The following is a 27,763-nucleotide window of genomic DNA, read 5'->3' as shown; positions in this document are numbered from 1 at the left end:
ATTTCCAATTTTTATATAAGCAATATTTACTCTAGTAAAAGTTATAAATTTCAACCTTCATATACATGTACTGCGTGTCCTAGGAGAACAGGTCAATATTCTGGGCGATCATAGTATCGGCCATTTTGAACATAAGTCGTAGTAAATAAATAAAAATAAATATATAGCCTAGAGCTTATTGTAACATTTTTAAAAGTGCATGAGATGTACGAACTTCCGTGGATTATAAGACTCGTAAAATACTTCAATAATAATAAAAATTAAAATTAAACAAGAGGGAATTATTTCAGAAACTTGTTACGAAACTTAAGGAACGAGATGCAAAAAAACATTAATGTAGAAGTGTTTCGCAAAAACGTAAAAACACATTAAAACATTGCACCTCAAGCATAAAACATTCAGCGCGCGTTTTTTTACGTGTGGAACATGGTCTCAAGTTTAGTGTCTCCGTGTGATCACAAATATGGCGTCAAGTTTAGAGACTTCAAGCACTTGACTTCTGTAAACTATCCCCGTGTGAATCAGACCTAAGAAGTCATGTCCAGTTATCGAACGGAATCTGGCGACAGCTTCTTTTCGAGGCCAGCCTGGAATTGACTGTATCGCATCCTTCTACTGGCTTTCCTTTGTTTATATTATATAAGATAAATAGATTGAATTAATCTGCTTACTTTGTATTGTATATGTTTGTATAGTTTTGGCCGATTAATTGTATATGCTTATATTGAATAGTAATCTGTATAGCTCTACTGATAAATTCTTTGTGTTTGTAATTTGAAGTAGTTTGCATGATATGTATTATCAATTTCTGTATATCACAACTCATTGAATTGTTTATGCCTCAAATTGAATTAACTTACTTGTTTTGTATTATACATACAGCTCAACTGATGAATGATCGTTTGCGTTTGTAAATTTAATAATCTGATTGGCTATGTATTGTATACTTTTAGTAGAGCCATCGATGTAGCTCAGTTGGCAGACTCGCTGGGCTGCTGATCCGGAGCTGCGTTCGGGCTTGGGTTGGATCCCCCTTGGGTCTCATTGAATGGTTTCTTCCGAGGTTTTCCCCAGCTGTGGGACTGAAGCCGGATGGTCTGTGGCGAGTCCTCGGCATCACTTCATTTCACCCTTTTGATCTGATTACCTGGTTGGTTTTTTTCCGAGGTTTTCCCCAACTAAAAGGCAAATGCCGGGTAATCTTTTGGCGAATCCTCGGACCTCACTTCATCTCACTACTTCTCGCCAAAATATTGTAAAAAATTGCAGAAAATTGTAAAAATTGTAGAAAATTACCAAATTGTAAAATTGTAAAAATTGTAAAATATTGTAAAAATTTGTAAAAATTGTAATTGTTTATTGTAAAATTTTGACTTCTTCCACATCTTAAGGGGACACTCAATTATATTTTGGAACTTTTTTCCTATTTGACCAATCTTTTTCAAATTTGGAGAAAAAGTTTAATATACACATGGAAAGTAACATGCAAAATCTCAGCTCATTAGATCCAATACTTTTCAAAATAAAAAATATTTCAATTTTTAATCAATCATTAATTGAAATATCACTTTTAATTATCATTTTTTATTTTTTGGCTTTGTGCATTTGACTGTGACTTCTCAATGAATAGGAGAAGAATTCTGCATATTAATTTAGTTCTGTCACTTAAATTAGTGTAGAAATTTAATTTTTCATTTCTATGACACTTTTTCTCCAATTTTTAAGTTGAGTGTCCCCTTAAAGCTTCATTGCTCATGTAAGATCTTACTTACTTACTTACTTACAAATGGCTTTTAAGGAACCCGAAGGTTCATTGCCGCCCTCACATAAGCCCGTCATCGGTCCCTATCCTGAGTAAGATTAATCCAGTCTCTATCATCACACCCCACCGCCCTCAAATCCATTTCAATATTATCCTCCCATCTACGTCTCGGCCTCCCCAAAGGTCTTTTTCCCTCCGGTCTCCCAACTAACACTCTATATGCATTTCTGGATTCGCCCATACGTGCTACATGCCCTGCCCATCTCAAACGTCTGGATTTTAAGTTCCTAATTATGTTAGGTGAAGAATACAATGCGTGCAGTTCTGTGTTGTGTAATTTTCTCCATTCTCCTGTAACTTCATCCCGCTTAGCCCCAAATATTTTCCTAAGGACCTTATTCTCAAACACCTTTAACCTATGTTCCTCTCTCAGAGTGAGAGTCCAAGTTTCACAACCATACAGAAGAACCGGTAATATAACTGTTTTATAAATTCTAACTTTCAGATTTTTGGACAGCAAACTGGATGATAAGAGCTTCTCAACCGAATGATAACACGCATTTCCCATATTTATTCTGCGTTTAATTTCCTCCCGAGTGTCATTTATATTTGTTACTGTCGCTCCAAGATATTTGAATTTTCCCACCTCTTCGAAGGATAAATCTCCAATTTTTATATTTCCATTTCGTACAATATTCTGGTCACGAGACATAATCATATACTTTGTCTTTTCGGGATTTAGTTCCAAACCGATCGCTTTACTTGCTTCAAGTAAAATTTCCGTGTTTTCCCTAATCGTTTGTATATTTTCTCCTAACATATTCACGTCATCTGCATAGACAAGAAGCTGATGTAACCCGTTCAATTCCAAACCCTGCCTGTTATCCTGAACTTTCCTAATGGCATATTCTAGAGCGAAGTTAAAAAGTAAAGATGATGTAAGATCTGTGGAATATAATGAATGAATGAGATTAGATGGGTAGACAAATGAGTAGATAGATGGGTAATAGATGAAAAGTAAGTAGGTAGAGGGGAAATGGATAGGGTAGACAAAATGACACATTGAAATAAGGAAGTGGAATAATCAATAAAATCGTAAAGAACTTAGATAGGAAGATTTAGTGAGAGTGGAATGATAGACTGGAACAAGTGGGTGCAGACGATGAATGGAATTATAGGTCGCAGGGCTGATGTGGGTGGAATAATCGCACCTATTTTAATGCTCATAACGTCTCTATTGAAACAGTGGACTAGTTCGGTGCTGAAATATTGAATGCCAAAGAGTTGCAAGTGTTTTGAATAGGAGTGGCGCGGCCTCTGCTGTCAATAATACAAGACCCGCTCGGCTGTGTCGTGAGGACGTTGGCTTCGATTTGTTGCTGCTGAATGTTTCAGAGGCTCGACCCCGGAATGAGGCCAGCCTCTGTCGATAAGTGCTTCGAATTGGACTGACGCGGCGTGGTCTAGCCTATTCACTCGCTCTGACTCCTCCGTCTTGCATGGTGTATTGCTCGTTACAGTAACTGCTGTTCTTTCACTGATGTTTTAGATCAGGCGTCGTATCTCAGTGCACTATGGTGCAGGCACAGTTTGCTCGCTGCTCAGTTCTATCCCTTAGACATCAACTGTGCAGCAGGAGATGGGGGGAAGGAATGAGGTGATGGCAGTGGCATCCGTTCACTTGTTCAACCCTTTTAGTCAGTCTCTAATAATTATAATAAACACGGAAGAAGCATGTACAGTGAAACCTCTCATTTACGGACATCGAAAGGACGTAACAATCTGTCCGCATCTGGGAGGTGCCCTTTATTGGGAGGGACGTTCCCAAATCTAACAGTAAATCTATAATACGAATTATGTATCTCTTCACACTTTAAATGAAATGTATTATTGTACTTTAATTCTAAATACAGCATACTACAGCAAATTCTTTACAACTTTGAACTACAGTAGATAAGACCGAAAAAGGAAAATACAGTACTGTGCCATGCAATTTTATTCTAGGTCTACGGTTATGCAGTGCTGTAATTTACAGTTTTCAAATTAACCTTTACGTTCAGGTGCCATGTCTCTCGAAACAGAACAACTGATTGAAGTGAAGAGAATAATCCTACTAACCCTATCATGTGTCGAATACAATTTCAAGATCGCGGAAACTTTGGACCCATCAAACAGGTTAAATTTTATGACTTTGTTTATCCACCCGCTTCCAGCTAACAAGGGATAGCCGGCTGGGCTTGTGGTATCCTATGAGACCCTTATGTTATGTTTCATGTTAAGGTAGCCTATTTCTGTACAGTTCTCAAAACTAAATTTTTCATTTTTGTAATACATTAGGTCTTGAAATCCAAGTCCACAATCAGGAGGTGAAGGAGCTGTGAAACAGCTGTCCGTGTCCGTATCTGAGAGTGTCCGTAAACGAGAGTTTAATGTATCATTATTTCTATATTATTTCAGTTGGGACATAAAAATCTGCCCGTATATGAAGAATGTCCGTATCTTGGGGATGTCCGAAAGGAGAGGTTTCACTGTACTTAATTTATTTTAAGAGGAACTGTAGAATAAGTAAACCACTTTTCAGTTTAAGACAAGAAACAATATGTATTTTTCCGTTATGTATTGTAACGGTTTTGAAAGTAGTTTTTTTATATGAAAGTAATTGAGAACTTACAGACCTATAATGCATTGTCACTATTACGAAATATTAAACAAATCGAATTAGTAATATTTAGATCATGTCATCCTATTCCTTTGTTCAAGTGTCGTCAATAAAATAAAATTAATTATCAATTTTTTATCTGACACTATACAGGGTGTTTCAAAAATACGGGGCATAATTTCAAGTACGTATTTCCCACATGTAGACAATCACAATAGTTCATTACAACATGTGTCCGGAAATGCTTCATTTCCGAGTTATGGCCTTCACAACATTGAAATTCACCGGAACGCTTTTCTTTCCGCAGGTCGTTGTCATTACAGAAGATGTTCAAAATGTCCACCTCCTGCTTGAATACAGACCTCACATCGATGTCTCATTGACCTGCGAACACGATCCCAAACTCCAGGAGTATTGCGTATGTCCTCAGAACATGCCACAATTCGATTCTGAAGGGATTCCAAATCAGGCACCGGAGACGAATAAACCAATGATTTTAAATGGCCCCACAAGTACAAATCGAGAGGGTTCAGATCAGGTGAGCGTGGAGACCAAGCAATTGGGCCACCTCTACCTATCCATCGATCAGGATTTTCCATACTCGCACAGACGGTAATGGAGACGTACAAATGTCTTCCGATGTGGACATTGTCGCTGTGGGTACCTCTCCTGGTACAAACGACGAGCCAGCGCAGCATTGCCGTCCGCCTTACCATACATGAAGTGTATCTCTGCCAGCTCTTGATTTGAATACATGTCTCACAGTCTAACGCCTACACAACACTGAATGTAATCTTCGCCTCGGAATGAACTGTCAGAGTGCCCTCTTAATGTCTCCTTTGATGGCAACGACCTGCGGAAAGAAAAACGTTCCGGTGAATTTCAATGTTGTGAAGGCCATAACTCGGAAATAAAGCATTTCCGGACACATGTTGTAATGAACTATTTTGATTGTCTACATGTGGGAAATACATACCTGAAATTATGCCCCGTATTTTTGAAACACTCTGTATATCACAAAACCAATTATTTGTTATTATGTGTAACATATGAAACATATTATCGTTTCTGTTACAAGGCTAAAGTAGGCTTAAATTATTTTATTACAGTGTAAATAACAAATTATAAAAATTATTTTCGCTGTTCGTTAGCATTGGTTTTCCTGGATTTTTGAATTTGTTTTTCCCGCACTAACTGTTCAATGTTAGGAGTCAATGCTCGTGTAGAATACAATCGAAGAAGGCATTGTAAATTTTTGTCAGAAAGTTGGCTTCTGTGATGGGATGCGTTGGCTTGGCTCGACACACTGCACACTACTATCTCCTCAGCCAGCGTCTCGGTGCTCCGAACTAGTATGCAGGCCAGTTGACGATGGCTGTTTTAGATAGTCAAAAGGAGGCAGTATCTGTACAAGTTGCAGTCAGTGAAGCGTATCGGCACACGACACTTAACAAGAAGCCAAGCGCTGTTGCAACACGCTATTTGAAGAACAGACTAGTTGGTATAAGAGCAAATGCTGGGTAACTTTCAGCGCTGGACCCTGGACTCATTTCTCCAGCATTATCACCTTCATATCATTCAGACGCTAGATAACCACAGCAGTTGATAAAGCGTCGTAAAATAATCCACAAAAACTATTCATATCAATATTTCTTACCTTAAATAGCGCACATATTTCCGCAAAGGTGTCGAAACATCGCATGTAGAACCTTTGTAAGGACGCGTAGTTATCTGTTTGTTGCGCCCGTCGGACATCTTGACTGCAAACACACAAAAACATATAAGATTATTAATAAATATTACGTAACAGCATTATACTGTATCAAGTTATTAAGGCACCATGAAGAGGCGTAAGTGACAATAAATATAGGTACCAGACGAGTAAAAAATATGAGTACTGCTCTCCTATTTTAAATTTTATTAAAAAAACTCAATGTACAAAACTTATAAGGGATGAAAAAAGGAATATTTTGAACAGGTTTTTAACAACTATGTTTTTCATTTACAAAGAATGTGCCAAGGAATTTTTTTAATGACACCATGTGGGTACTTAGTTTTCCATTTTTTAATTATACAGGTCAGGTCTCAAAACGTAAAACGCGTCGCTACATATTATCTATACTAATAATAAATCTGTAGCCGAAATTTTTCTGGTAATTTTCGATTTTCCAAAAATAATTGGTCCTAACATATATAATTAACCACCCTGAAACCGAAAATCGCATTTTTGAAATTTTTGTTTGTATGTCTGTCTGCCTGTCTGTCTGTATGTTACCTTTTCACGCGATAATAGCTGAACCGATTTATATGAAAATTGGAATATAAATTAAGTTCGTTGTAACTTAGAATTTAGGCTATATGGCATTCAAAATACATTATTTAAAAGGGGGGTTATAAGGGGGCCTGAATTAAATAAATCGAAATATCTCGCTTATTATTGATTTTTGTGAAAAATGTTACATAACAAAAGTTTCTTTAAAAATGATTTCCGATAAGGTTTATTCTTTACAACATTTTGATAGGACTGATATTTAATGAGATAAATGAGTTTTAAAATTAAAATAACGCCATCTAAGACGGTGCAATGAATGAAGAACAAATGACTTCCTCTATAAGGGGCCTTGGACAACAACAATCGAAAGGTATTAAGCATAGGCTACAGAGAATGTTTCTGTGTTTGTATGAAGTAATATCAGAAGCTAAATTAACCGATTTCTATAATTAATTATTATTTCACCATTGGAAAGTGTAGTTTCTCTAGATGGACATAATGCTATAATGTTATTACAGTAACGTCTGAGTAAATCGAGGACAAGTAAGATTAAAATAGCTTCTTACGCACAGAAAATTTGATAGGCTATTTTGCACATTCGTTTTCTGTATTTCTTAAAATAATATTTATGTACACTCATTTTAATCTCAGAGAATTAACGAACAACGAGAGTGTATTGATTTAGTATGCAGTAATAGTACGTTAGCTTAGCAATGCATTATTTTGTAATTCAAATTTTAACTATGCTCAATTGAATCGTGTTAAAATACATAAAATATATATACAATAAATGCAATGCAAAAAAAATTGGGTAATGAGCGAAGCAGATTATCTTGCGCTGTTGTAAAAGTTGTTCCCTGGATCAAACGTCTATTTTAATTATGTGATTACTTTATATTTATTTCTAACAGGTGCAGTGGAGCGCACGGGTACGGCTAGTTGAAAAAATAAATAAAGTTTTAATACCATTACGTATTACGTAGGCTTATATGTATAACTTTTAAGATTGTACTACTGGCTTGAGCAGCGAATGATGAATTTATTTTCTTACACCGCTTACAAAATCCATTACAAGTTTAAGTTTTTTGTTTTATGTTATGTTAAGATGGGCCCCATCAAGCAATGACCTGCAGTTATTTGAAATCACACAACCACCGTTCCACCCCATTAAAGCGATTCTACGAATCTTCTGACGTCTTTTTTCACGAATAAAGAAGACACTGATTGCTTCTACCATTGAAATTTAACTACATAATACAATGCATAGAATTTTAAAGAAGGAACATTTAAGACAATTTAACATTCTTATAATTGTGTCACGTGTTGATATCAGTTCAAACACCTGTGATTGAGGTTCTGGTTGAAATGTACGTCTATTATCAAGCAGCACATCTCACTTGACGATATGTGTCAGAGGAAGAACAATTTATTGTTTGTATGGATCTGAAGTCTGACTAGTGTAATATGCAGCTAGTTAGCGATGTATGCAATGGAGGGGGAAAGGAACTGGCCACCCTACCCCATTTTCTCCTGGCCTAGTTGCCTCATGAGTGATGCTTTGTTGGTTTCATTTGTAGGGACCAGACTTTTCTTCGGATTGCCTAAACAAAAATGTGTACAAAATTACACCTATTCATTGCCAAACTATGGAAACTGTTTAATGTTTTCAGCAATACTGTTCGGTTGACCTGTTGCATTTCATCCCCAATTCTTCGTTTTAAAGGGAGAGGATGGTATTTTTTAAAACTTTTTTGTCCTATTTGATGTAAAATATTAATTTTTTGTATGTAGAGAGCTCATAACTGTGGCAACTCAACCAAATAAAAATATTAAAAAAAAAAAAATATATATATATATATTTGAGGGCCCAAATCTGAAAAAAAAAAATATACCCAATGCAGGATTGTACTAAAACCGATATATCTAAACCGTTTTTAAAGATATATGCAAACAGTTTTTTGCAATGTATTTGCAAATGCATGTTCTACAAACTGTCTGTAACAGAATTTTGATATTAGTCCCTACGTTTGTAAAATAAACAATTAAAATAATAACAATTTTCTTATTTCCTTTCTTGCAAAAAAACGGACGTATTTAAAAAATGAAATAGATTAACAAAATTCTGTTACAGAGAAAAGTTCCCTAATAGTCTAAAGAATCATGTAGCACGTATGGGCGAATCCAGAAATGCATATAGAGTGTTAGTTGGGAGACCGGAGGGAAAAAGACCTTTAGGGAGGCCGAGACGTAGATGGGAGGATAATATTAAAATGGATTTGAGGGAGGTGGGGTATGATGATAGAGACGGGCTTAATCTTGCACAGGATAGGGACCGATGGCGGGCTTATGTGAGGGCGGCAATGAACCTTCGGGTTCCTTAAAAGCCATTTGTAAGTAAGTAAGTAAGTAAGTAATAGTCTAAAGAATGTGTTCTAAATTTCATGCATGTATCTTTAATAGTTCAGAAATTATATCCATTTTTGTCTGGCAATGTAGCAAAAAAAAAAATGAAGTTACCGAAAACCGATAAAAGCGGGCGTGTGATTTAAAAATCCATAGCGCAGGAAGTTTAAAACTGACGTCTCAACATCCGATAATGGTATAAATACTCACAAAATGTTATGCAATGCATTCCACACATGTGAAAGGGTATTTTAAATAATTTTTTTTAAATTTAATTTACCGGAAACAACAATAAAATTGGGCGAGTGATTTAAAAATCCATAACGCAGGAAGTTTAAAAATGGCGACTCAACATCCGATAAGGGCACAAATACCAACAAAATGTTGTGCTATGCGTTCCACACATATCACAGGGTATTTTAAAGATTTTTGTTTTTGAAAATTTACTAATTTTTCACCAAAAAATACCATCCTCTCCCCTTAACTCTTCCAGGTCTCGTAGTCTGTCCTGGTGGACTCTCTACTTCAAATAGCAGCAGAAAAAATAATACAATGGATTGAGATCAGGGAGTCATTCAATTTCCAAAAAGAAAAGTGAGATATTTTCGGAATCTGGGAAGGCAACCCATTGAAGAGGAGAATAAGAGGAAGAATAACAATGATTATGCAGAGGAGAGAGAACAGAAAGCGAGAAGGAGTAGTCAGCTTGGAGTTGTTTTATCAAGTTTGTAGAAAGTCTTGAGAAGAAAGTTTATTTCTATGGATTATTTGCATTCCATCGGAAGACTTAGAAGAAATCAATCGTGCTGTTTGAGTTCGGGAGACTACTTGGTAAAGTAAACTATTTGGTTGATCGTAAGACTTCGTGCCCAGAGAGTCACTACGAACTTTATAGTATACGTGTATTGGATCAATTTATCAATAAAGGCTTCACATACAACAGAAGGTCGAAAGGGGAAAAGCACTTTATGTTGCGTCACTTAGGAATTGATTTACTTAAGTGATGAATTTATGCCATTAGAATAGTTACGTATTGTAGGTCGATCGGGACGGCGCGCGACCGGCATGAAGGTCATGCAACACACGACAAACCGTCTCTCGCACGTTCGGCAGTCCAGTTCAGTCTCTCTAAGAGTGGTTGTGTTGACGTTATATTGAGTGTTATTCTTCTGAGTGTGTTAGCGAAGTGTTTAGATTTAGATTTAAGTGTGGTCTTTTGCTGCTGTTGCTATGTGGAACGGTAACATAAGAAAATTTTCTTGCAAATGGTCTTTTCACCTTTCCAAAATCATAATTTTTCGGCTGTCTCTGTCATAAAAAATCCTTTGCTGCAATATAAATTTCTGTGGTGCCATATGAGCAAGCTGATGTAAACACTTCACTAACACAATCAGAAGAATAACACACAATGTAACGTCAACACACGGCAACCGTCTCTCGTACGTTTCGGCAGTCTAGTTCAGTCTCTCTAGGAGTGGTTGTGTTGACGTTGGATTGAGTGTTATTCTTCCGAGTATGTTAGTGAAGTGTTTAGATTTAGTTTTATGAGTAGTCATTTACTGCTATTGCTATGTGGAACGGTAACATAAGAAAATTTTCTTGCAAATGGTCTTTTCACCTTTCCAAAATCATAATTTTTCGGATGTCTCTGTCATAAAAATCCTTTGCTGCAATATAAATTTCAGTGGTGCCATATGAGCAAGCAACACTTAACTAACACAATCAGAATAATAACACACAATGTAACGTCAACAGAAACACTTCTAAATTACAGCGCATTTCCTTTGCAAGAGAACTTGGATGTGATGGAAGTTTCAAAAACTTTGCCATAATTACCAGTTCTGATTTTGAATACCTTATAAACGTAATCGGACATAAGATACGTAAGAAAGAATTTCATTTCGAGATGCAATGCTGGCGAGAGAAACCGTTACTTTAAGATTTCTTCCAAGTGGAGATTTCTACAAAATTTTAAGCTATTTGTTCAAATTCTCCAAGTAGAACATATCCAAGATTGTACCAGAGTATGTGAAGCTATCACTGACTCATTTTATCTCTTAAAAACAAGAGCATCTTGAAGTACACTCATTTTGATTTGTAGTGAGCATTTGCTCCATATCCACTTTTCCCTTTCTTTAATTCTATCTTTAACTGACCAATAAGAATTCTCATTTTCTTTTCAACATCTTGCACATCCATTTTCATATTAACACCCAATTCAGCCCATGCGTCGTGCTTTTTATTTGTCTCTGTAGTCCATATCAGTCGCGGATCCCATAATACCCGTTTTTCTCTGCACAGCTCAATTAAATCATAAGTTGCAGTCTTGTTCCACTACATTATGCCAAGTTGACTTCGGAACACAGATGAATAATTACGCCAAGCATACAGAGAATGCATACAAATACTACGCAATAACGAATCCCGGTCGGGGCAAGTTACCTGGTTGAGGTTTTTTCCGGGTTTTCCCTCAACCCAATCCGAGCAAATGCTGGGTAACTTTCGGTGCTGGACCCCGGACTCATTTCACCGGCATTATCACCTTCATTTCATTCAGACGCTAAATAACCTAGATGTTGATACAGCGTCGTAAAATAACCCAATAAAATTTAAAAAAAAACTACGCAATAATGCAAAACACATGACGTGATGATTCCAGCAAGACTCAGCTCGCACCTTTTTGTGCAGCGGGTGTGATTTATAACAAGTTACATGTTGCGCAAACATGTTATATAACGATGTTTTATAACATCCTTTGATCTTTACCGATACCTGATGGATAACATATAACTTGCTATATAACACACAAAAACTCATGTTATGTAACATTTTCTTCCATTTTCTGCAACAAGTTATATAGGCCTAACTTTGTTATATAACGTGTTTTGTTATACTGTATAGTGTGGACCCAGCTTGAGAATACAATAATGCACTAATTATGAATGGTGAGTTCTGACTCTCACAAATATACAGGGACATCATTTTATTTTTACTTCAATTTTTATTGTACCTGAGTTTTTTAATGTACTTCACTCCCACCCCTTCTACTAAGGAAGTTCCAACTCCACACAGAACCAAGACCGCAGATAGTAGGCAGTACTGAGTTACTGAGTATAGTACGTTCCAGAAATATGTTCGCGTTTTCCAGTGACGAAAGAGCTTTCAATATTGAATCATATTTTCGCACAGGTACTGTCCGTTTGCCTACGTCGCATCCCGATTTCCCCCACCTACTTCTGCTCTCCCCTCTGTAAAAGCTGGGCTGTCTTAGCTCTTTTCTTAAAACATTAATTTCTCTTAGGAATTGGATGTTTACGTAATATTATACAGCTGTTTAATTTAACTTAAATAAAACGGCCTCGTTAAGTAATTAACTGTCACGTGATTTCCTCCCTTTCTACAATCCTGCGGCATAACCACTTGGACGGACAGTAGATAGCATGTCTGAGTAATTTTATATTTTTGGGTCGGGCAGAAGTGAAGATTGAATTTACAGTACGTAGAGTAGGTACAGAATTATTTCAACATGAGTTACTAGTACGAAGGACGAAACTGGCAATTGGAATTAGATGCAATAGTCTATAGTGCGATAATATGCACAAAAGAACTGAAGCCTGTATCGAAATGAACTGCCACCATTTTCAAAATTGTGTTTAAATATCCATATTATGATTATTTTTCAATTCAACTTCTTTCTCTATATTGTACGCTAATGTGCTGTAGACAGTATAATATACACTGCATAATGAATACGTTCGCATGGATAACTCACTTCGTGAGTAAAAACACTTATTCTTAATACAATACTGTACTTTGATTAAAGAAAAACCTAATGAAAATTATCAAACTCAAAATCGCGATATTTCCTAGTTTACGTAAATGGATGAACTACTTTTCTGCCTTCCTATACCTAGTAGAGTGATTTGTGTTTTACGCCAGTATCATCGAACTCCAGTCTTGGAGGGGGGCGCAAGCGATGTTTCCGGTTCTCTAAAGGTATAGACAGGTTAATATTAAAAATGTTAGTAAAAATAAAATGATGTCCCTGAACTATCTATAAAAAACTACAAAAGTAGCACAATATTTGGAAAATTAAATAAAACTCCATAATGATACATAAGTCGGCACAACAAGTGATCGTACACCTGAAGCTATCATAGTAAAAGAAGAGTTGGAGGGGGTGGTGTGGCCAGTACTCGTTTGTGTGGCTCTGTGTGTGCAGCAGTGTCAGGGAGAGAGCTCCGTCAGCAGTGAATGGAGGGCTGGAACGTCAAAATGGGGAGCAACCGTAGAGAAACAAGTGAGGAGACAAGAAAAGTTATTATTAAACTACATAACCAGTGCAAATCTTTACGTGAAATATCAGAAATTGTTGGGAGACCTCGGTCTACCATTCAACCAATTATTGATAGGTTTTGCGTATCAAAGACCATGAAAAACATCACCTTTACTTTCAGAAGCCATCACATTTCGTCCAGATATATAATTCTAATTCTAATTCAAATTTATTCACAATTTACAATTGAAATGGTACATATGAATAGATACCCGAAATGAGCATATGCTCGTGCTCGGGTACAGTCCAGTAGTCTACATAAATTTTACAGACTTCAATAATAATGTTGATGATAGAAATAACAGTAACAACAACAACAACAACAATAATAATAATAATAATAATAATAATAATAGTAATAATAATAATAACAACCGTGAAGGAGATAATACAAATATAGTAATACAAATTAATAATAATATGTTAGTAATAATAATAATAATAATAATAATAATAACACAAAATATTAACAATAATAAAATAAATACTAAGACTGATAAAATAAAATATATATCCTCACAAGTTAAATATTTAGGCATTATTATTGACCAACATTTAAAATTGGACAAGCATATCTCCTTCCTGTGTAACAGATTGCGTAAAACAATCCACAAATTTTCCATTCTGCGCTCTTATTTACCTGTTTGTGTTCTGGGTACTGTGTACTTAGCTCTGTTTCAATCAATAATTCAGTATGGTATTTTAGGTTGGGGAGGAATGGCAAAATCGACTCTCCGTCCTTTAAATCTGCTCCAAAAAAGAATTATCAAAATTTGTCTATATAAACCTTTTGATTACCCAACAAAATTAATTTTTCAGGAATTTGGCGTATCAAATCTAGAACAAATTTATAAACAAAAATTGCTGATTTACTTCCATAAAAGCCACAATAAATTTAAATTTGATCCTCATGAATACCAGACGAGACAAAACTACAGTTTCTTTCTAAATACTCTCAAATGCCACACAACTGCTGGAGTAAAACACAGCAGAAATTTTGGACCCAAAATATATAATACATTAATTAGAGCTTACCCTGAGCTAAGTACACTTAACATACATAGATTTAAGAAACAAATCAGATTAATTATTTAATTGCTTAAGCTAATTGAGTTAAAAAATTGATACTCTAATATTCATGTACTTTTGTATTTTCTGTTTATATATAGACCCTATTATTACATGCTGTATGTATTTTACCATTTATTAATGTTATTGTGCTCAATGAACTCTCGTAATTTTGTGATATATTTTGTATAACTGATCTGAACTGCGCCCGAGCACGAGCTTCTGCTCTTTCGGGCTGCAATGCCTAATGTAGCTCAAGTGTAAAGTATTAAATAAATATTATTATTATTATTATTATTATTATTATTATTATTATTACTTAGAGAGAGTTAACACAACTTAAATAAGCATATAATAACTAGGAAAAAAATGACGAATTCGAAAATCAACAAGAAAAGTTCGTTGTATCGCAGACGACAGCAACCGCCGTATTGACATTGTGTTATGCATTATTGGTAGTAGGAGGGAGCCGAAGGTCTCTTCGAATCTTCGCATACAATCGTGGGAAGTTAATGCTGAAAAACAAAATGTCTACGAGTCAAACTGTTCATTATTACCAGGATAAATACAAATAATACTGAAATATATTAATCAAGTTTCAGTTATACAATACATTACATTTTTACAATAAATTTTATTCTTTTCTAATCACGTCCTCGCTACTAAATTATTCTATTGTAGCACTCATTTCCAACCGTCTAGCTGTGTTTTGTTTCCGCATATTCACTGAACAGCAGACCTGAACTAAGTAGCTTTGGATGACGTCAAGCTACACTCCATACTCTGTTGCGGGCTGTTAGTAGGTAACCAAACGCAAGACTCTATTGATTAAAGAGAAAAAACAAATTTTCGTAAGATCGAATCAGTAACATGTTAGGTTAGTTAAGGCTTTTGTTGTGTCTTGCTCACATTGTCTAAGAATGCCTTTTCTTCCAAGGCATACCAAAGGAACTAACTACTTTAAGAAAAACAAATCAAATAGAAACAAAAAAAAATCACATAAAGAAACTAAAACTATCCAGGTTAGGTTTATTTAGATCAGTTCTTATTTTCTTTCATGATAGCAGATATGCAGTAATTAAGAGCAAATAAAATAGGCCTAAAAGTTCTATAAATTATAATGCACTTTAAGATAGTATGTGTGTGCGTGTGTGTGTGTACATTATAAATCTTTATTTTTATTTCAAAATTTACTAAAAAACTAAGTTTATATCAATAGGGCCATAAGTTAATGTCGAGAGTAGAGAAGCATTGAAGAAGAACTAAAAGATGATAGTGATGACGATAACATTGGAATATTGATGTTGATTACAGGAAAAAATTGCATATATGTAAGTAAAACGATTGATTACATCTCTCCGAATGTATACCGCACGTAGCGTCTAGAAAACTTAGTGCAGGAAAGGCCGAAGTAGCTAGTCTGATATGAGGAGCTAGATTCTATTACCAACCGATCATTCGTTGCCAGTGATACGGAGACAGAGGTGCCTTTCCGAAGTTGGTGTCGCTTAGTGTTTATGCATTTTGTTTGTAAACGGTACACTATTTATACTAATTTTTATACAGATCTAGTAGTCGTCGACATTGGATTAGAGATTTATTTAGTATCTCATAAAGTCGAAAATAATTTAATATTTGCGATTTAATTGGCATGAAATATACATTTTGATATTATGATTGTACAGAATTCAGTTGTACTGTAATAGTGGTGTAAAATAACTTCATACTACGATTGTAGACTTCACGAAATATTTATTCAAAAGAGTGAAAAGAAGTTCGAAGTTCGTGTTCAGTTGCAATGACGAATGAAGCCTTCTGTTATACGTTAGTTTACTCAGAGCTGGAAGCTGGTCAAAGGTAAGAACACACATACAAGGCTTTCATTTCAAAACCTCCCAGTCTAAATAACTAATTATTTAAATTGAATTCAATTTAAACAAAAAAAAAAAAAAACACGTCAATTTAGATATTGGGGGGGGGGGGAGTCTGAAATTGGACTTAATTGCATTTTAGATTTCACCCCCGCTCTCAGCCTCCCCCACTTTGAAATTTTAAATGGCACCCCTATATTTGTATACTTAAATATGAAAGAATATTGAATTATTTGTACACCTCATTCATTTGTTTTCGCATCTTTTCTTTTCTGTCGTCGCCTGGCAACCTGGAATGTTGTTATTGTTGATTAGAGCTGAAGAGAATAAAGCTACGAAAACTAATTGAGCATATCATGTCTGTGGCCGGGAAGAAAAAGGTCTTAAGTAAAAATTTCATACCTTTCAGGAGAGCAGTAGAAAGATTGAAATTGGTGTCAATTACAGAGTTTTTTTAATTAAGAGATTTTTCCTGGATATTATTTGTTTATATTTCTTCTAAAATAGGCAACGTTGTTCATTTAACAATTTTCTTGATTATTTCCAAAAATAGCCGCACTTAAGCCCTTTTAAGACTAGAACCCAAACTGAGTAGAAGAGACTATTTAAACATAAGACATTTTTCGTGTCAAAATAAATGAGAAACGTAAATTATTAGGACTGAAAAATGGGTCTTAAACATTTATAGGACTGTTTACTCTGGTGCCTAAAATTTTAAAAGGAAAGGGCATTAATATGTGATAAAATGGCTAAAATACCAGTTAGACCTTTTTAATAGGGAAGCATGGAAAGTAAACATGTGATGGTTTGTAAGGAGTAAAGTATTAAATATACTTAAGTCCTTTATTCTGTGTGTGCTCCATTCAAAAAGTAATTAGGACATATGGTTACGCTCTATAAATCCAATCAGGAGTCTTATTTGACTTTAGCCGTTTTAACAGATTGTAGAGAATTGTTTCCGCTTTCAGAATATATAAAAATCTCATTTTCACAAAAAATTGACCTAAGACCTTTTTCCTCCCGGCCACAGATGTAATAGTTGTGTTTGTGTATTAAATTATTTTAAAATAGTGTATACTCTTCAAGAGAGAACATAAATCATCTTTATTGATTAAATTGAGGAAATTACACAAAATTAGCTGTGTTTTCATCCTACAATCAACTGATAACAAAAATACAGTTGCCTGGCGACGATAGAAAACAAAAGATGCGAAAACAAATGAATGAGGTGTATGAATAATTGAATGCTCTTTCATATTTAAGTATAAAAATATAGGGGTGCCATTTGATATTTCAAAGTGATGGGGGGGATGGGGGATGAAATCTAAAATGCAAATAAGCCTGGTTTCAGACTTCCCCCTCAATATCTAAATTGACGTGTTCTTTGTTTAAATTTAATTCAATTTAAATAATTATTTAGACTGAGAAATTTGACTCTAATGATGAATTAATTCTTTGATGTTTTCTACTATATTAATTTCTGTTTATCAAGTTCATTCTTGTTTAACCTTTTTCTTTACACAACGTTATTACAATTGTATTTGGTTTTGGGTTGTAGGCCTATATACTCATAAACATTACAAAACGATATGAACTCTATTTTTCTTTCTAAACAATATAATCATCACTAAATTTGAAGATGCAGTAATATATTTTTGTTTTTAAATTGACACAATCTATTAACGGAAAATTATATCTACAGATCTGTGAGATTGTAGTGTTCAGTGAATCTGGACTATGAAGTCTAAATAATAGCCAATCCTTGCGAAGCTTCTGCAAGGTTTCCATTAGATTCTACATTATTCTTCTTTTTCCTCGGTAAGGGCGTAAACAACAACTAAAATACTTAAACGTGGCTTATTATGCGCTCCCATAGACTAGAAATCAATCCAGGAGACAGTTTGGTAACAGCTCCATTAGATTATTAATATTTGTGCAAGACGCGGAATCGAGTTAATAGTAGCCTGCGTATCCAATGACGAAAGAAAAGAGACAAGCTGATGAACATAGGTCTCTTATCAAATGTGGTCTGACACTTTTCATTTAGGAGCCTTAAGTCAATGTTCATTTGGTTACAGGTAAGATACATTAACTCTGATGATAGGTTAGTTCTTTGATATTTTAAGTTATAGCAATTGAAGACATTATTACAAAAACAGCCCTAGTCATTTTTAATGAAATTGAGTTAAGGACACATTTGCAACTGTTTTAAATGTTTATAGACTCCAAAAACGACCCATGTCAAGTGCAATAGACACCAAGGATAAAACACCAGTTGAACGGAAATAGCTGACATGTGTATTATTTTATTTTTTGTTGTTTTCCTGAAAAATAGCAATTTTGACAAGGGCTGTTCTTTTTAATAATGTCTTCAATTTCTTTATATTAATTTTGTTTTTGTTTAGTATGTTTATCCAAACAGCTGTGTTTGTTTCTGGGTTGAACGTAGGTATGTAGTCTACTCATAAAATACTGTATACTATATTTTGTTTTCTTAAAATAAACTGTAATCAACATTTAATTTTTAAATACGCAGTAGAAAATACGGATTATATATATATATATATATATATATATATATATATATATATATATATATATATATATTTTTTCAAATTGGAACATTTAAATATTTTACTCTTTTTGAAGGAAAAATATATCTATAAAGCGACCATGCGTTCAGGCACTTCGACGAAATACTGAACTAAATGTCTTGCGTCATTCTTGACAATTGTAGAGCGAATGTAGGCCTACTATGAGACCTGCCAACCTGCGAGAGATGAAATGCGGGAGACGGGAATTTAGTAGGTGATATCTGCTTAATAATAATAATAATAATAATAATAATAATAATAATAATAATAATAATAATAATAATAACAATAATTTACAAATGGATTTTAGAGAACCCGGAGGTTCATTGACGCCCTCACATAAGCTCGCCATCGGCCCTATCCTGAGCAAGACCAATCCAGTCTCTATCATCATATCCCACCTCCCTTAAATCCATTTTAATTTTATCCTACCATCTACGTCTCGGCGTCTCCAAAGGTCTTTTTCCCTCCGACCTCCCAACTAACACTCTATAAGCATTTCTGCTGTATCTATACATGCTACATGCCCTGCCCATCTCAAACGTCTGAATTTAATGTTCCTAATTATGTCACTTGAAGAATACAATACTTGCAGTTCTGCGTTGTGTAACTTTCTCAATTCTCCTGTAACTTCATCCCTCTTAGCCCCAAAAATGTTCCGAAGAATCTTATTATCAAATACCCTTAGCCTATGTTCCTCTCTCAAAGTGGTTCCTAACAACCATACACAACAACCGGTAATATAACTGTTTTATAAATCCTTTCAGTTTTTTGAGAACAGAATGGATGAAAAAAGCTTCTCAACAGAATAATAACAGGCATTTCCCATATTTATTCTTGCGTTTAATTTCCTTCCGAGTATCATTTATTTGTTACTGTTGCTCCAAAATATTTGAATTTTTCCACCTCTTCAAACGATAAATCTCCAATTCTTATATTTCCATTTTGTACAATATTCTGGTCATGAGACATAACCATATACTTTGTCTTCTCGGAATTTACTTCCAAACCTGTCGTTTTACTTCATTCAAGTAAAATTCCCGTGTTTTCCCTAATAGTTTGTGGATTGTCTCCTAACATATTCAAGTCATCCGCATAGACAAGCAGCTGATGTAATCCGTTCAATTCCAAACCCTGTCTGTTATCCTGAACTTTCCTAATGGCATATTCTAGAGCAAAGTTAAAAAGTAGAGGTGATAGTGCATCTCCTTGCTTTAGCCCACTGTGAATTGGAAAAGCATCCGACAGAAACTGACCTATAGGGACAATGCTGTACGTTTCACTGAGACACATTTTAATTAATCGAACTAATTTCTTGGGAATACAAAATTCAATAATTGTATTATATTAAACTTCTCTCTTTAAAAATGCTAAAAGAACATGTCCCGGCCATTAATGACCTTTGCGTTGATTCTATGTCACTTTGGTCTCAGCATTATGTCCCTCGCATGTCAGCTGAAAAAAAAAAAAAATGAAAGAACGCTTGGCTAGCTGAAAACCCTCGACACCTTTCGCCAATAGTAATTAGCGAGTTATCTTTTGTGTAGCATTGAAAACTGTCATTAGTATAATATTATGAGTTGGTAACAAATGAATACCGTAAAAAAAAAACCACAACGTTCTTGCACTAGAAATAGGTCAGGACTGCACCATGTCTGTTGAATTAAATGGCCGTTGATAGATAACACGCTAATGAGTTGTCTAGTATTATTTTGCCGATAATGTATGACTGGACGTGTTTGCCAGGATTATGGAGAACTGTCAGAATGAATAATGTATCAAGTTTGTCAATCGATTAGAAACACAACGCGGATTTTATCGGCATCATATTTTGCTTTTTGTTGACTAATCAATTAGCAAGCTCTATAAAATACAACACAATAATAATAATAATAATAATAATAATAATAATGCTAATAATAATATTAATAATGACAAGTCGCCCTGGGTGCACAGGCTGTATAGCCCTGGCCTTGTATGCCCGAGATTGCGGGTTCGATCCCGGCCCAGGTCGATGGCATTTAAATGTGCTTAAATGCGACAGGCTCATGTCACTAGATTTACTGGCATGTAAAAGAACTCCTGTGGGACAAAATTCCGGCACACCGGAGACGCTGATATAATCTCGATAGTTGCGGGCATCGTTAAATAAAACATAAAAAATGACAATAATGAGATTAGTAATAATAATAATAATAATAATAATAATAATAATAATAATAATAATAATCCGTGGCGCTACAGCGCGTGAAGGGTCTAGACCGACCAGCCGGCTGCTGACCTCACGCCCTCATGCCAAAGCAGAGGTGGACGATCATCCAACCAGAATGGAGGTATCGTGTGGTTAGCACGATGTTCCCCCCAGCCGTTATAGCTGGCTTTCGTCATCGGATTTCGCTTCCTATCTTAGCTCCCCAAGTGCATCACAATGCTGGGATGGGTACCGGTCCCATACACTGGCCGAAATTTCATGAGAAAATTTCTCCCCCCAGCCAACCTAGCGCGCATTCCGTAACGCGAGACCACGACGCCAAGGCGCTGGACAATGACAACAACAACAATAATAATAATAATAATAATAATAATAATAATAATAATGATAATAATAATAATGAAATTAGTAGTATTAATAATAATAATAACAGTAATAATAATTATTTATTTATTTATTTATTTTTATTATCCAATTTAATAAACCCTATTTCACCCTGAGGTATATTAGGGTTATAGTTGGCATCAAAATACGTATTTTATAAACAATAAACAATAGTAAAGTGATAACATAAAATAATGGTCATAGTTACAATTTACATGAATTATGTAGAAGCATGCACATTAGTAAAAGAATGGTTCCTGTTAAAGTATTTATTTATTTATTTACTTATATTTAATGTGCTGTACAACAGCCAATGGCCAATTACAGTTCAGCACAAAGATAGTATAACAGAGACATTAGCAATGATATAAATTACAATGTAAGTACAACAACAATAATAATAATAATAATAATAATAATAATAATAATAATACGTTGTTAGAGCGATAGAGGAGGAGACAAGAAATGTAAATGTAGGTCTGTACAATAAAAATGTGAACAAACAATTGTGTTTGAAGACAGGTCTAGAAAATATATAGTTTCTCTTATGTACGTTTACGGGTTTGACTATTTCAAAATTTAAAGTGGGAGGCAACCAATTTTAATTGGTTGAAGCAAAGCACTGTTTGCAACTTCTCTACACATGTATAAAACAGAAAAATTAAACAGTATAGCCTAGTATACCATCAGTGTTTTTTTCTTACGATATTAGAAACAATCTAAATGACAATGGCCTCCTTTTCCCCTATTCAAAACACGTGTGATGAAGGGGTTATTCATTGTGAAATAGAACTCTCGTGTGTAAATAACAATTTTGTCAAAATATGTGGGGAATGTGTTTGAATGAAGATGAATACCACTTTGAACCACTGCTATCGCAGATTAGTACTCATTGTATGTAGGCCTATATATAGTAAACTGTATGAAAAGTAGTTGGAACCTGTTACGTGATACCAATAAGGAATCACTCATGAGGCAACTAAGCCAGAAGATAATGAGATAGAGTGGCCAGTTCTTTTCCCCCTCCATTCCATACATCGTTGGCTAGTTACATTTTACTAATCAGACTTCATATGTGTACAAGCAATTATTGTTCTTTCTCTGACACATATCTTCAAGTGAGATGTACAGTCTTCTTGATGTATGATCAGCCAGAAACAAGAATATAATTGTGTGCATGCTATCGTTAATCAAAGTTACGAGGAAAATACGCGGGAACGCTACGAATCGAAAATAACGCAGTCTACGCCGACCATGAAAACATGCCTGATGCGCGTGTTTCTGGCTGGCAGCCAAACTGAACGCTTTATAATTTGTTTTATTAACTAATCATTTATAATTAACACTCCTTACTGTCATTATTTGTTTTCATTGGAGGGCCTTACATTCACGACAGTTCTTTAAAAGGAGTTGGCTATAATACAGAACACAAATTTGACCTAGATATCTTCTCCTATCCTGACTTTGACTCGTTGATTCATATAAAGATTACTGAATAGTCTTCTTTCTTTCCAACCCACGCCTATTTTCTTAGGAATCCCCATAAGTTTATTCCAATGTAGACTATGCATGGGCTATTCCATATGAAATCGATCGCATTTTTTTATACTCTAATTTTTTCCCTATTTATACAAGGTGCTGAGGAGAGTGCATTTGCAAAAATATACTATCGAAAGTCAAACGGTTTTCGTTTTGTTGAGCGACAAATTTAGCGTATTTTATAAAAACAAGCCTCTTTCAGCGCTCAGAATTCTGGAACCATTTACTGCAGAACATTGAACGAGAGCTCATTTTGAAGCTGACATTTGGTAGGTTATGATAAGAAGTAATCCTTATTTTTATTTTATACAGATAGACAGATAATCTGATTTTACTTACTTTTAGGCTTTTTGGCCATTTGTAAAAATGTAAAAAAAATATTGAGAAAAAACCTTGCATTATTAAGAGGGATTCCGCATTGTTTGCTTAGTGGCTAGGCAATAAGTTTCGAGGGTATTAAATAAATTATTTTCACACGCCTAGACTTGAAAGGCGCAACACAGCTCGCACTGGCCGAGAGATGAAGATAAGCGAGCATTGGGCGTCATTTTACTCCTGTGTTTATGAAAACCTGTGATAAAGATAGCCCAGCTATGCACTACTAGACGAAACATCACGTGTTTATGTCTCCTGGCCTTGCTTGCCTAGGCTAGCTCCCGCCTCACAGTCAGCTGGTTAGCTCACGCGCGTACTATTTATTTTCTTTATTTGATTTTTCAATACTTTCTTATCAACGGTGCACCAGTAAAAAATACGTGTTTATTTATACTTTCAATGCGGAATCTAACTATATATTTTTAAAATATTTTTTTCGTGAACAAAGGCGTCTTAATGAAGAAAAATCTAAATTTCTCCATTTCCATAAAAAGTAAGAAAAACTGTTTACATGTCAATATAAACTTTAATTTTTCAGCAACAAAATAAACCATGATTTTGATCATTGGGTGAAAGGGTTTCGGAGCCACAACAGTTTAAAGTTGCTAATTTTATGAAAATACGATAAATTTAAATATTTTTAATTTAAACACTATGCAGTTCTGATGCCTCAAACTTTGCAGAAAGCTTTGTATCATAGTGGTCTACGTACAAAAAAAGTTTCATTGTATTTAAAAATTGCAAGGTCAATTTTCTCTATATTTCGGTCGATTTGAGATATATAGAACACAAAATAATGTGGTCTATACAGATTGTTCTGAAAAAAAAAAAGGTTCTAATACAGTATATTTAGAGAGGAGGTAGTATGAATCAAAACAAGAAATAGAAGTTCTATAAACATGGGTCCTAAAATTAATATATTCTGAGGAATGTTTACCAATATTATAAGAGCAGCATATCTCCTATACTATGAGCTCTTTGGCAAGAAGAAACAGAATCCACTGTGTATTACATAGCATACCTTTGTTCGTGTTTGTATCAAGAGGACGCTAAAGCAGGCGACATTACATTAGAGTTCGTAATAGTACCCTTCCCTGTACGTAAACTGATTCTACACTGCAGTATTATTACTGTAGCAGTCGGGTAAGTTAGTTTCGTATCTTTTGAATAGGAGCATCTTTTGTTTCTTACCCAAGAGCTCACAGTAGAATTGATAGTAAACATTTTGCTCATTTCTCAGAAAATATTAATTTTAGAACCCATGTTTGTAGAGTTTTTATTTCTTGTTTTAATGCATATTATCTTCTATCTAAATATTGGAAACTTATTTCAGAACATTCTGTATTCTCTTATTCTGACTTTGACTAGTTTTTTCACATACATAAATGTTACTGAATAGCAGGATTTAAGCCACAGTCGCATTTTTCGCATTTTGCTACTCGACTTCTAAAAATGCAATAAACTTTGAATATAAATGTGCAAAAATGCGACAACCACATTGAACTTAAGAAACGAATATGTTAATTGAGAAAATGAAATCAGAGTTATGTTTGAACTAATCTGAATTGAAGTGAAATGCTAGTGGCATGGACAATGTTCAAAAAGGTATTGAGCAATAGATGTTCAGGAATTGATTTCAAAGATTTGGTGCAATTCATGTAAGTTAAGTGAACAATTTCTTGTAATAGATTTATGTAATTCCATCGCATTCTGTAAATTGTGAGCGAGAATTTAGTTGCATGAAACTTATAAAAAAACTGGAATTAGAAACCACCTTTCAATAAAAGAGTTAGCACTCTGCTAACAATAAATCTTGAAGGGCCTACTAGTAAAGAATTTCAATGTTTACAGTGCCCATAAAATAACGTATTTTAATGTGATGTAAATTCAACAGTAATTGATACTAAACATATCTACGTCTAGCCACCGGCGTAGCTTTGTCGGCTAAGACGCTTGCCTGCCGATCCGGAGTTGTGTTCGGGCGCGGGTTCGATTCTCGCTTGGGCTGATTGTCTGGTTGGGTTTTCCCCTACCGTAAGGCAAATGTCAGGTAATCTATGGCGAATCCTCGGCCTCATCTCTCCAAATACCATCTCGCTATCACCAATCCCATCGACGTTAAATAACCTCGTAGTTGATACAGCGTCCTTAAATAACCAAGTAAAAATATCTACGTCAAATGATTTACTTAGGTACATAAGTACAGGGGCATCACTTTATTTTTACCAACATTTTTAACATTAACCTGGCTATACTTAAAATATTTAAAAATAGGCTTAAGGACCTTACTAATAGACGATAATTATACACAGTATTTAAAGGGTGTAAATGATATGTTGTTATTGAAGTGTTGTATCAGTGAAGAATTATGTTGTGTCAGTGAAGTGTGTTGTATCAGTGAAGAAGTATGTCGTGTCAGTGAAGTGTGTTGTGTCAGTGAAACGTGTTCCTGTCAGTGAAGCTTTATAGTTTATAGTGGCAGTGCAAAGAATTTGAACAGAGAAATGTTTTTGAAGTGTTAGTGAAATCAGGATAGAATCAGTGAAATGTATCGTAGTTCCAGTGCAGTGAGTGAGTTGACAGCGAAATGAGTGTAATGTTGAAAGGTACTTGTGCAGATATGAACATATACTCGTGGGTTTTAGTTCGATCTTAGCTTTAAGATACAAATTAGAATATTTCAAATGTTGTTTTAAGTGATCGTTTCATTTAATTTAGTATATGCACTGTTATTATTATTATTATTATTATTATTATTATTATTATTAATATTAATTATTAGTATTATTATTAATTGTATTTTTAATTGATAAGTTTATTATTGTCATTATTGAGTGTAATTAGTTACCACTGCCACCGGGTATATACCCATTGCAGTGTGAATAAATACATACATACATACTCAGAAACACTGTTACCCCCTTCCATTACAGGAGTTTGGTGTTACTAGTGCAATATGTAAACAAATCATTTTACTAGCTATAGGAGGAGAGAAAAGTAGTGTATCCATTTATGTTACAGGGAAATACAGTATTACGATTTTCAGTTTGATCATTAATTTTACAGTATTTTATCAAAAAACAGTAGAATAGTAACAATTTTTTTTTCACAAACTGAACTCTTCAGGCGGTTATATTCATTATGTAATGTCTACTTTATTCAGCATATTACTAACCTAATTTATTCCTGAGAATTTTGTGAGCACTTCCGTAAGAAACCCCAATTTCTACAGCTAGCTTCTTGACCGACTTATTAGGACCTCGCTGCATCCTTTCTCTAGCATCTTCTGCAGCATCTTCTGTCACCTTAGTTGGCTATATTACACTTTTCTTTCTTTCTGTACACTCTGTTGCTCTAAATTTATCTACCAGATTAATGACATTTCTACGAAAATATTCCGTAATGATATAATCAGGAAATTGTGAAAAAAACTATTGTTCACATTCGGTTATATTGTAATTCCAGTTTCCATCATCATCCTTCATACCTACAAACAGTAAAACAAAACTCTTGTTTAAATAATTCTGTTAAGTACCGTACCATATTATAGAGGACCGTACTTTCGGTAACTCTAATCTTTACTTGTGCTCAGTCCACACAGATAAATTCAGTTATGCTACACACGATACCTGTGTGAAAATAAACTTCAATAATATAAGCTCTTTCTTCTATAGAAAATGCAACATATTTCTGAAACACACTGTACTCTCTACTATTTATTTCACTGCTAGCAACAGCGGCCGTAAGTTTGTGTGATTGACGTTAGCAAGGGCATTAGTGAAAGGGGTGGGAGTCAAGTACATTCAGAAACGCAGGTACAATAAAAATTGAAGTAAAAATAAAGTGATGTCCCTGTATATCTAGAGTGTGATAAGCTGGATTGAAAGTAATAAAACTCCAAGAAACAAATTACATAGCTTTTTGTTTCTGCATACTTTATTAATTTTATCTTTGTACACAATTATTTAAAATATTGCACAAGAATTTCGCAATTTGCACAAATATAATTTTTCATTTGTGCATTTTTGCGACAGTTATTTATTTTCTAACTTAAACAATGCTGAATAGCCTCCTTTCTTTCCAATCCACTCCAGGTTTCTTCAGGATTCCCACATGCTTATTTCAGTGTAAGCTATTTATAGATCACAAATCTGGTAAAAAAGAGGACCTACTTTCGAGTAAATTCAGTAGTTCTTCTGTCAAAAGAGCTTGTTTCCATCTCGGAAAACAGTCTAATAATACATGGAAAATCCTTTCGCTAGCTGGATTATTAAAGCACTTCGTCTCA

The 27,763-nt window shown here is 34.6% G+C and overlaps 1 protein-coding gene across 1 annotated transcript in view; it reads right to left on the bottom strand.

The window, feature by feature from the left end:
• LOC138715477 (probable E3 ubiquitin-protein ligase HECTD2) overlaps positions 1 to 27,763 on the bottom strand; it is a 180,266-nt gene that overhangs the window by 61,895 nt on the left and 90,608 nt on the right. Inside the window, exon 5 of the mRNA XM_069848462.1 lies at positions 6,079 to 6,181. Coding sequence (XP_069704563.1) covers positions 6,079 to 6,181 — 103 coding nt within the window. The remainder of the gene's footprint in view (positions 1 to 6,078; positions 6,182 to 27,763) is intronic.

This window comes from Periplaneta americana, chromosome 1 (genome assembly GCF_040183065.1).
Source record: "Periplaneta americana isolate PAMFEO1 chromosome 1, P.americana_PAMFEO1_priV1, whole genome shotgun sequence".
Classification (NCBI taxonomy): Eukaryota; Metazoa; Arthropoda; class Insecta; order Blattodea; family Blattidae; genus Periplaneta; species Periplaneta americana.
Note: the sequence above shows the minus strand (reverse complement) of the source record. Positions and strands in the feature narration are given on the sequence as shown.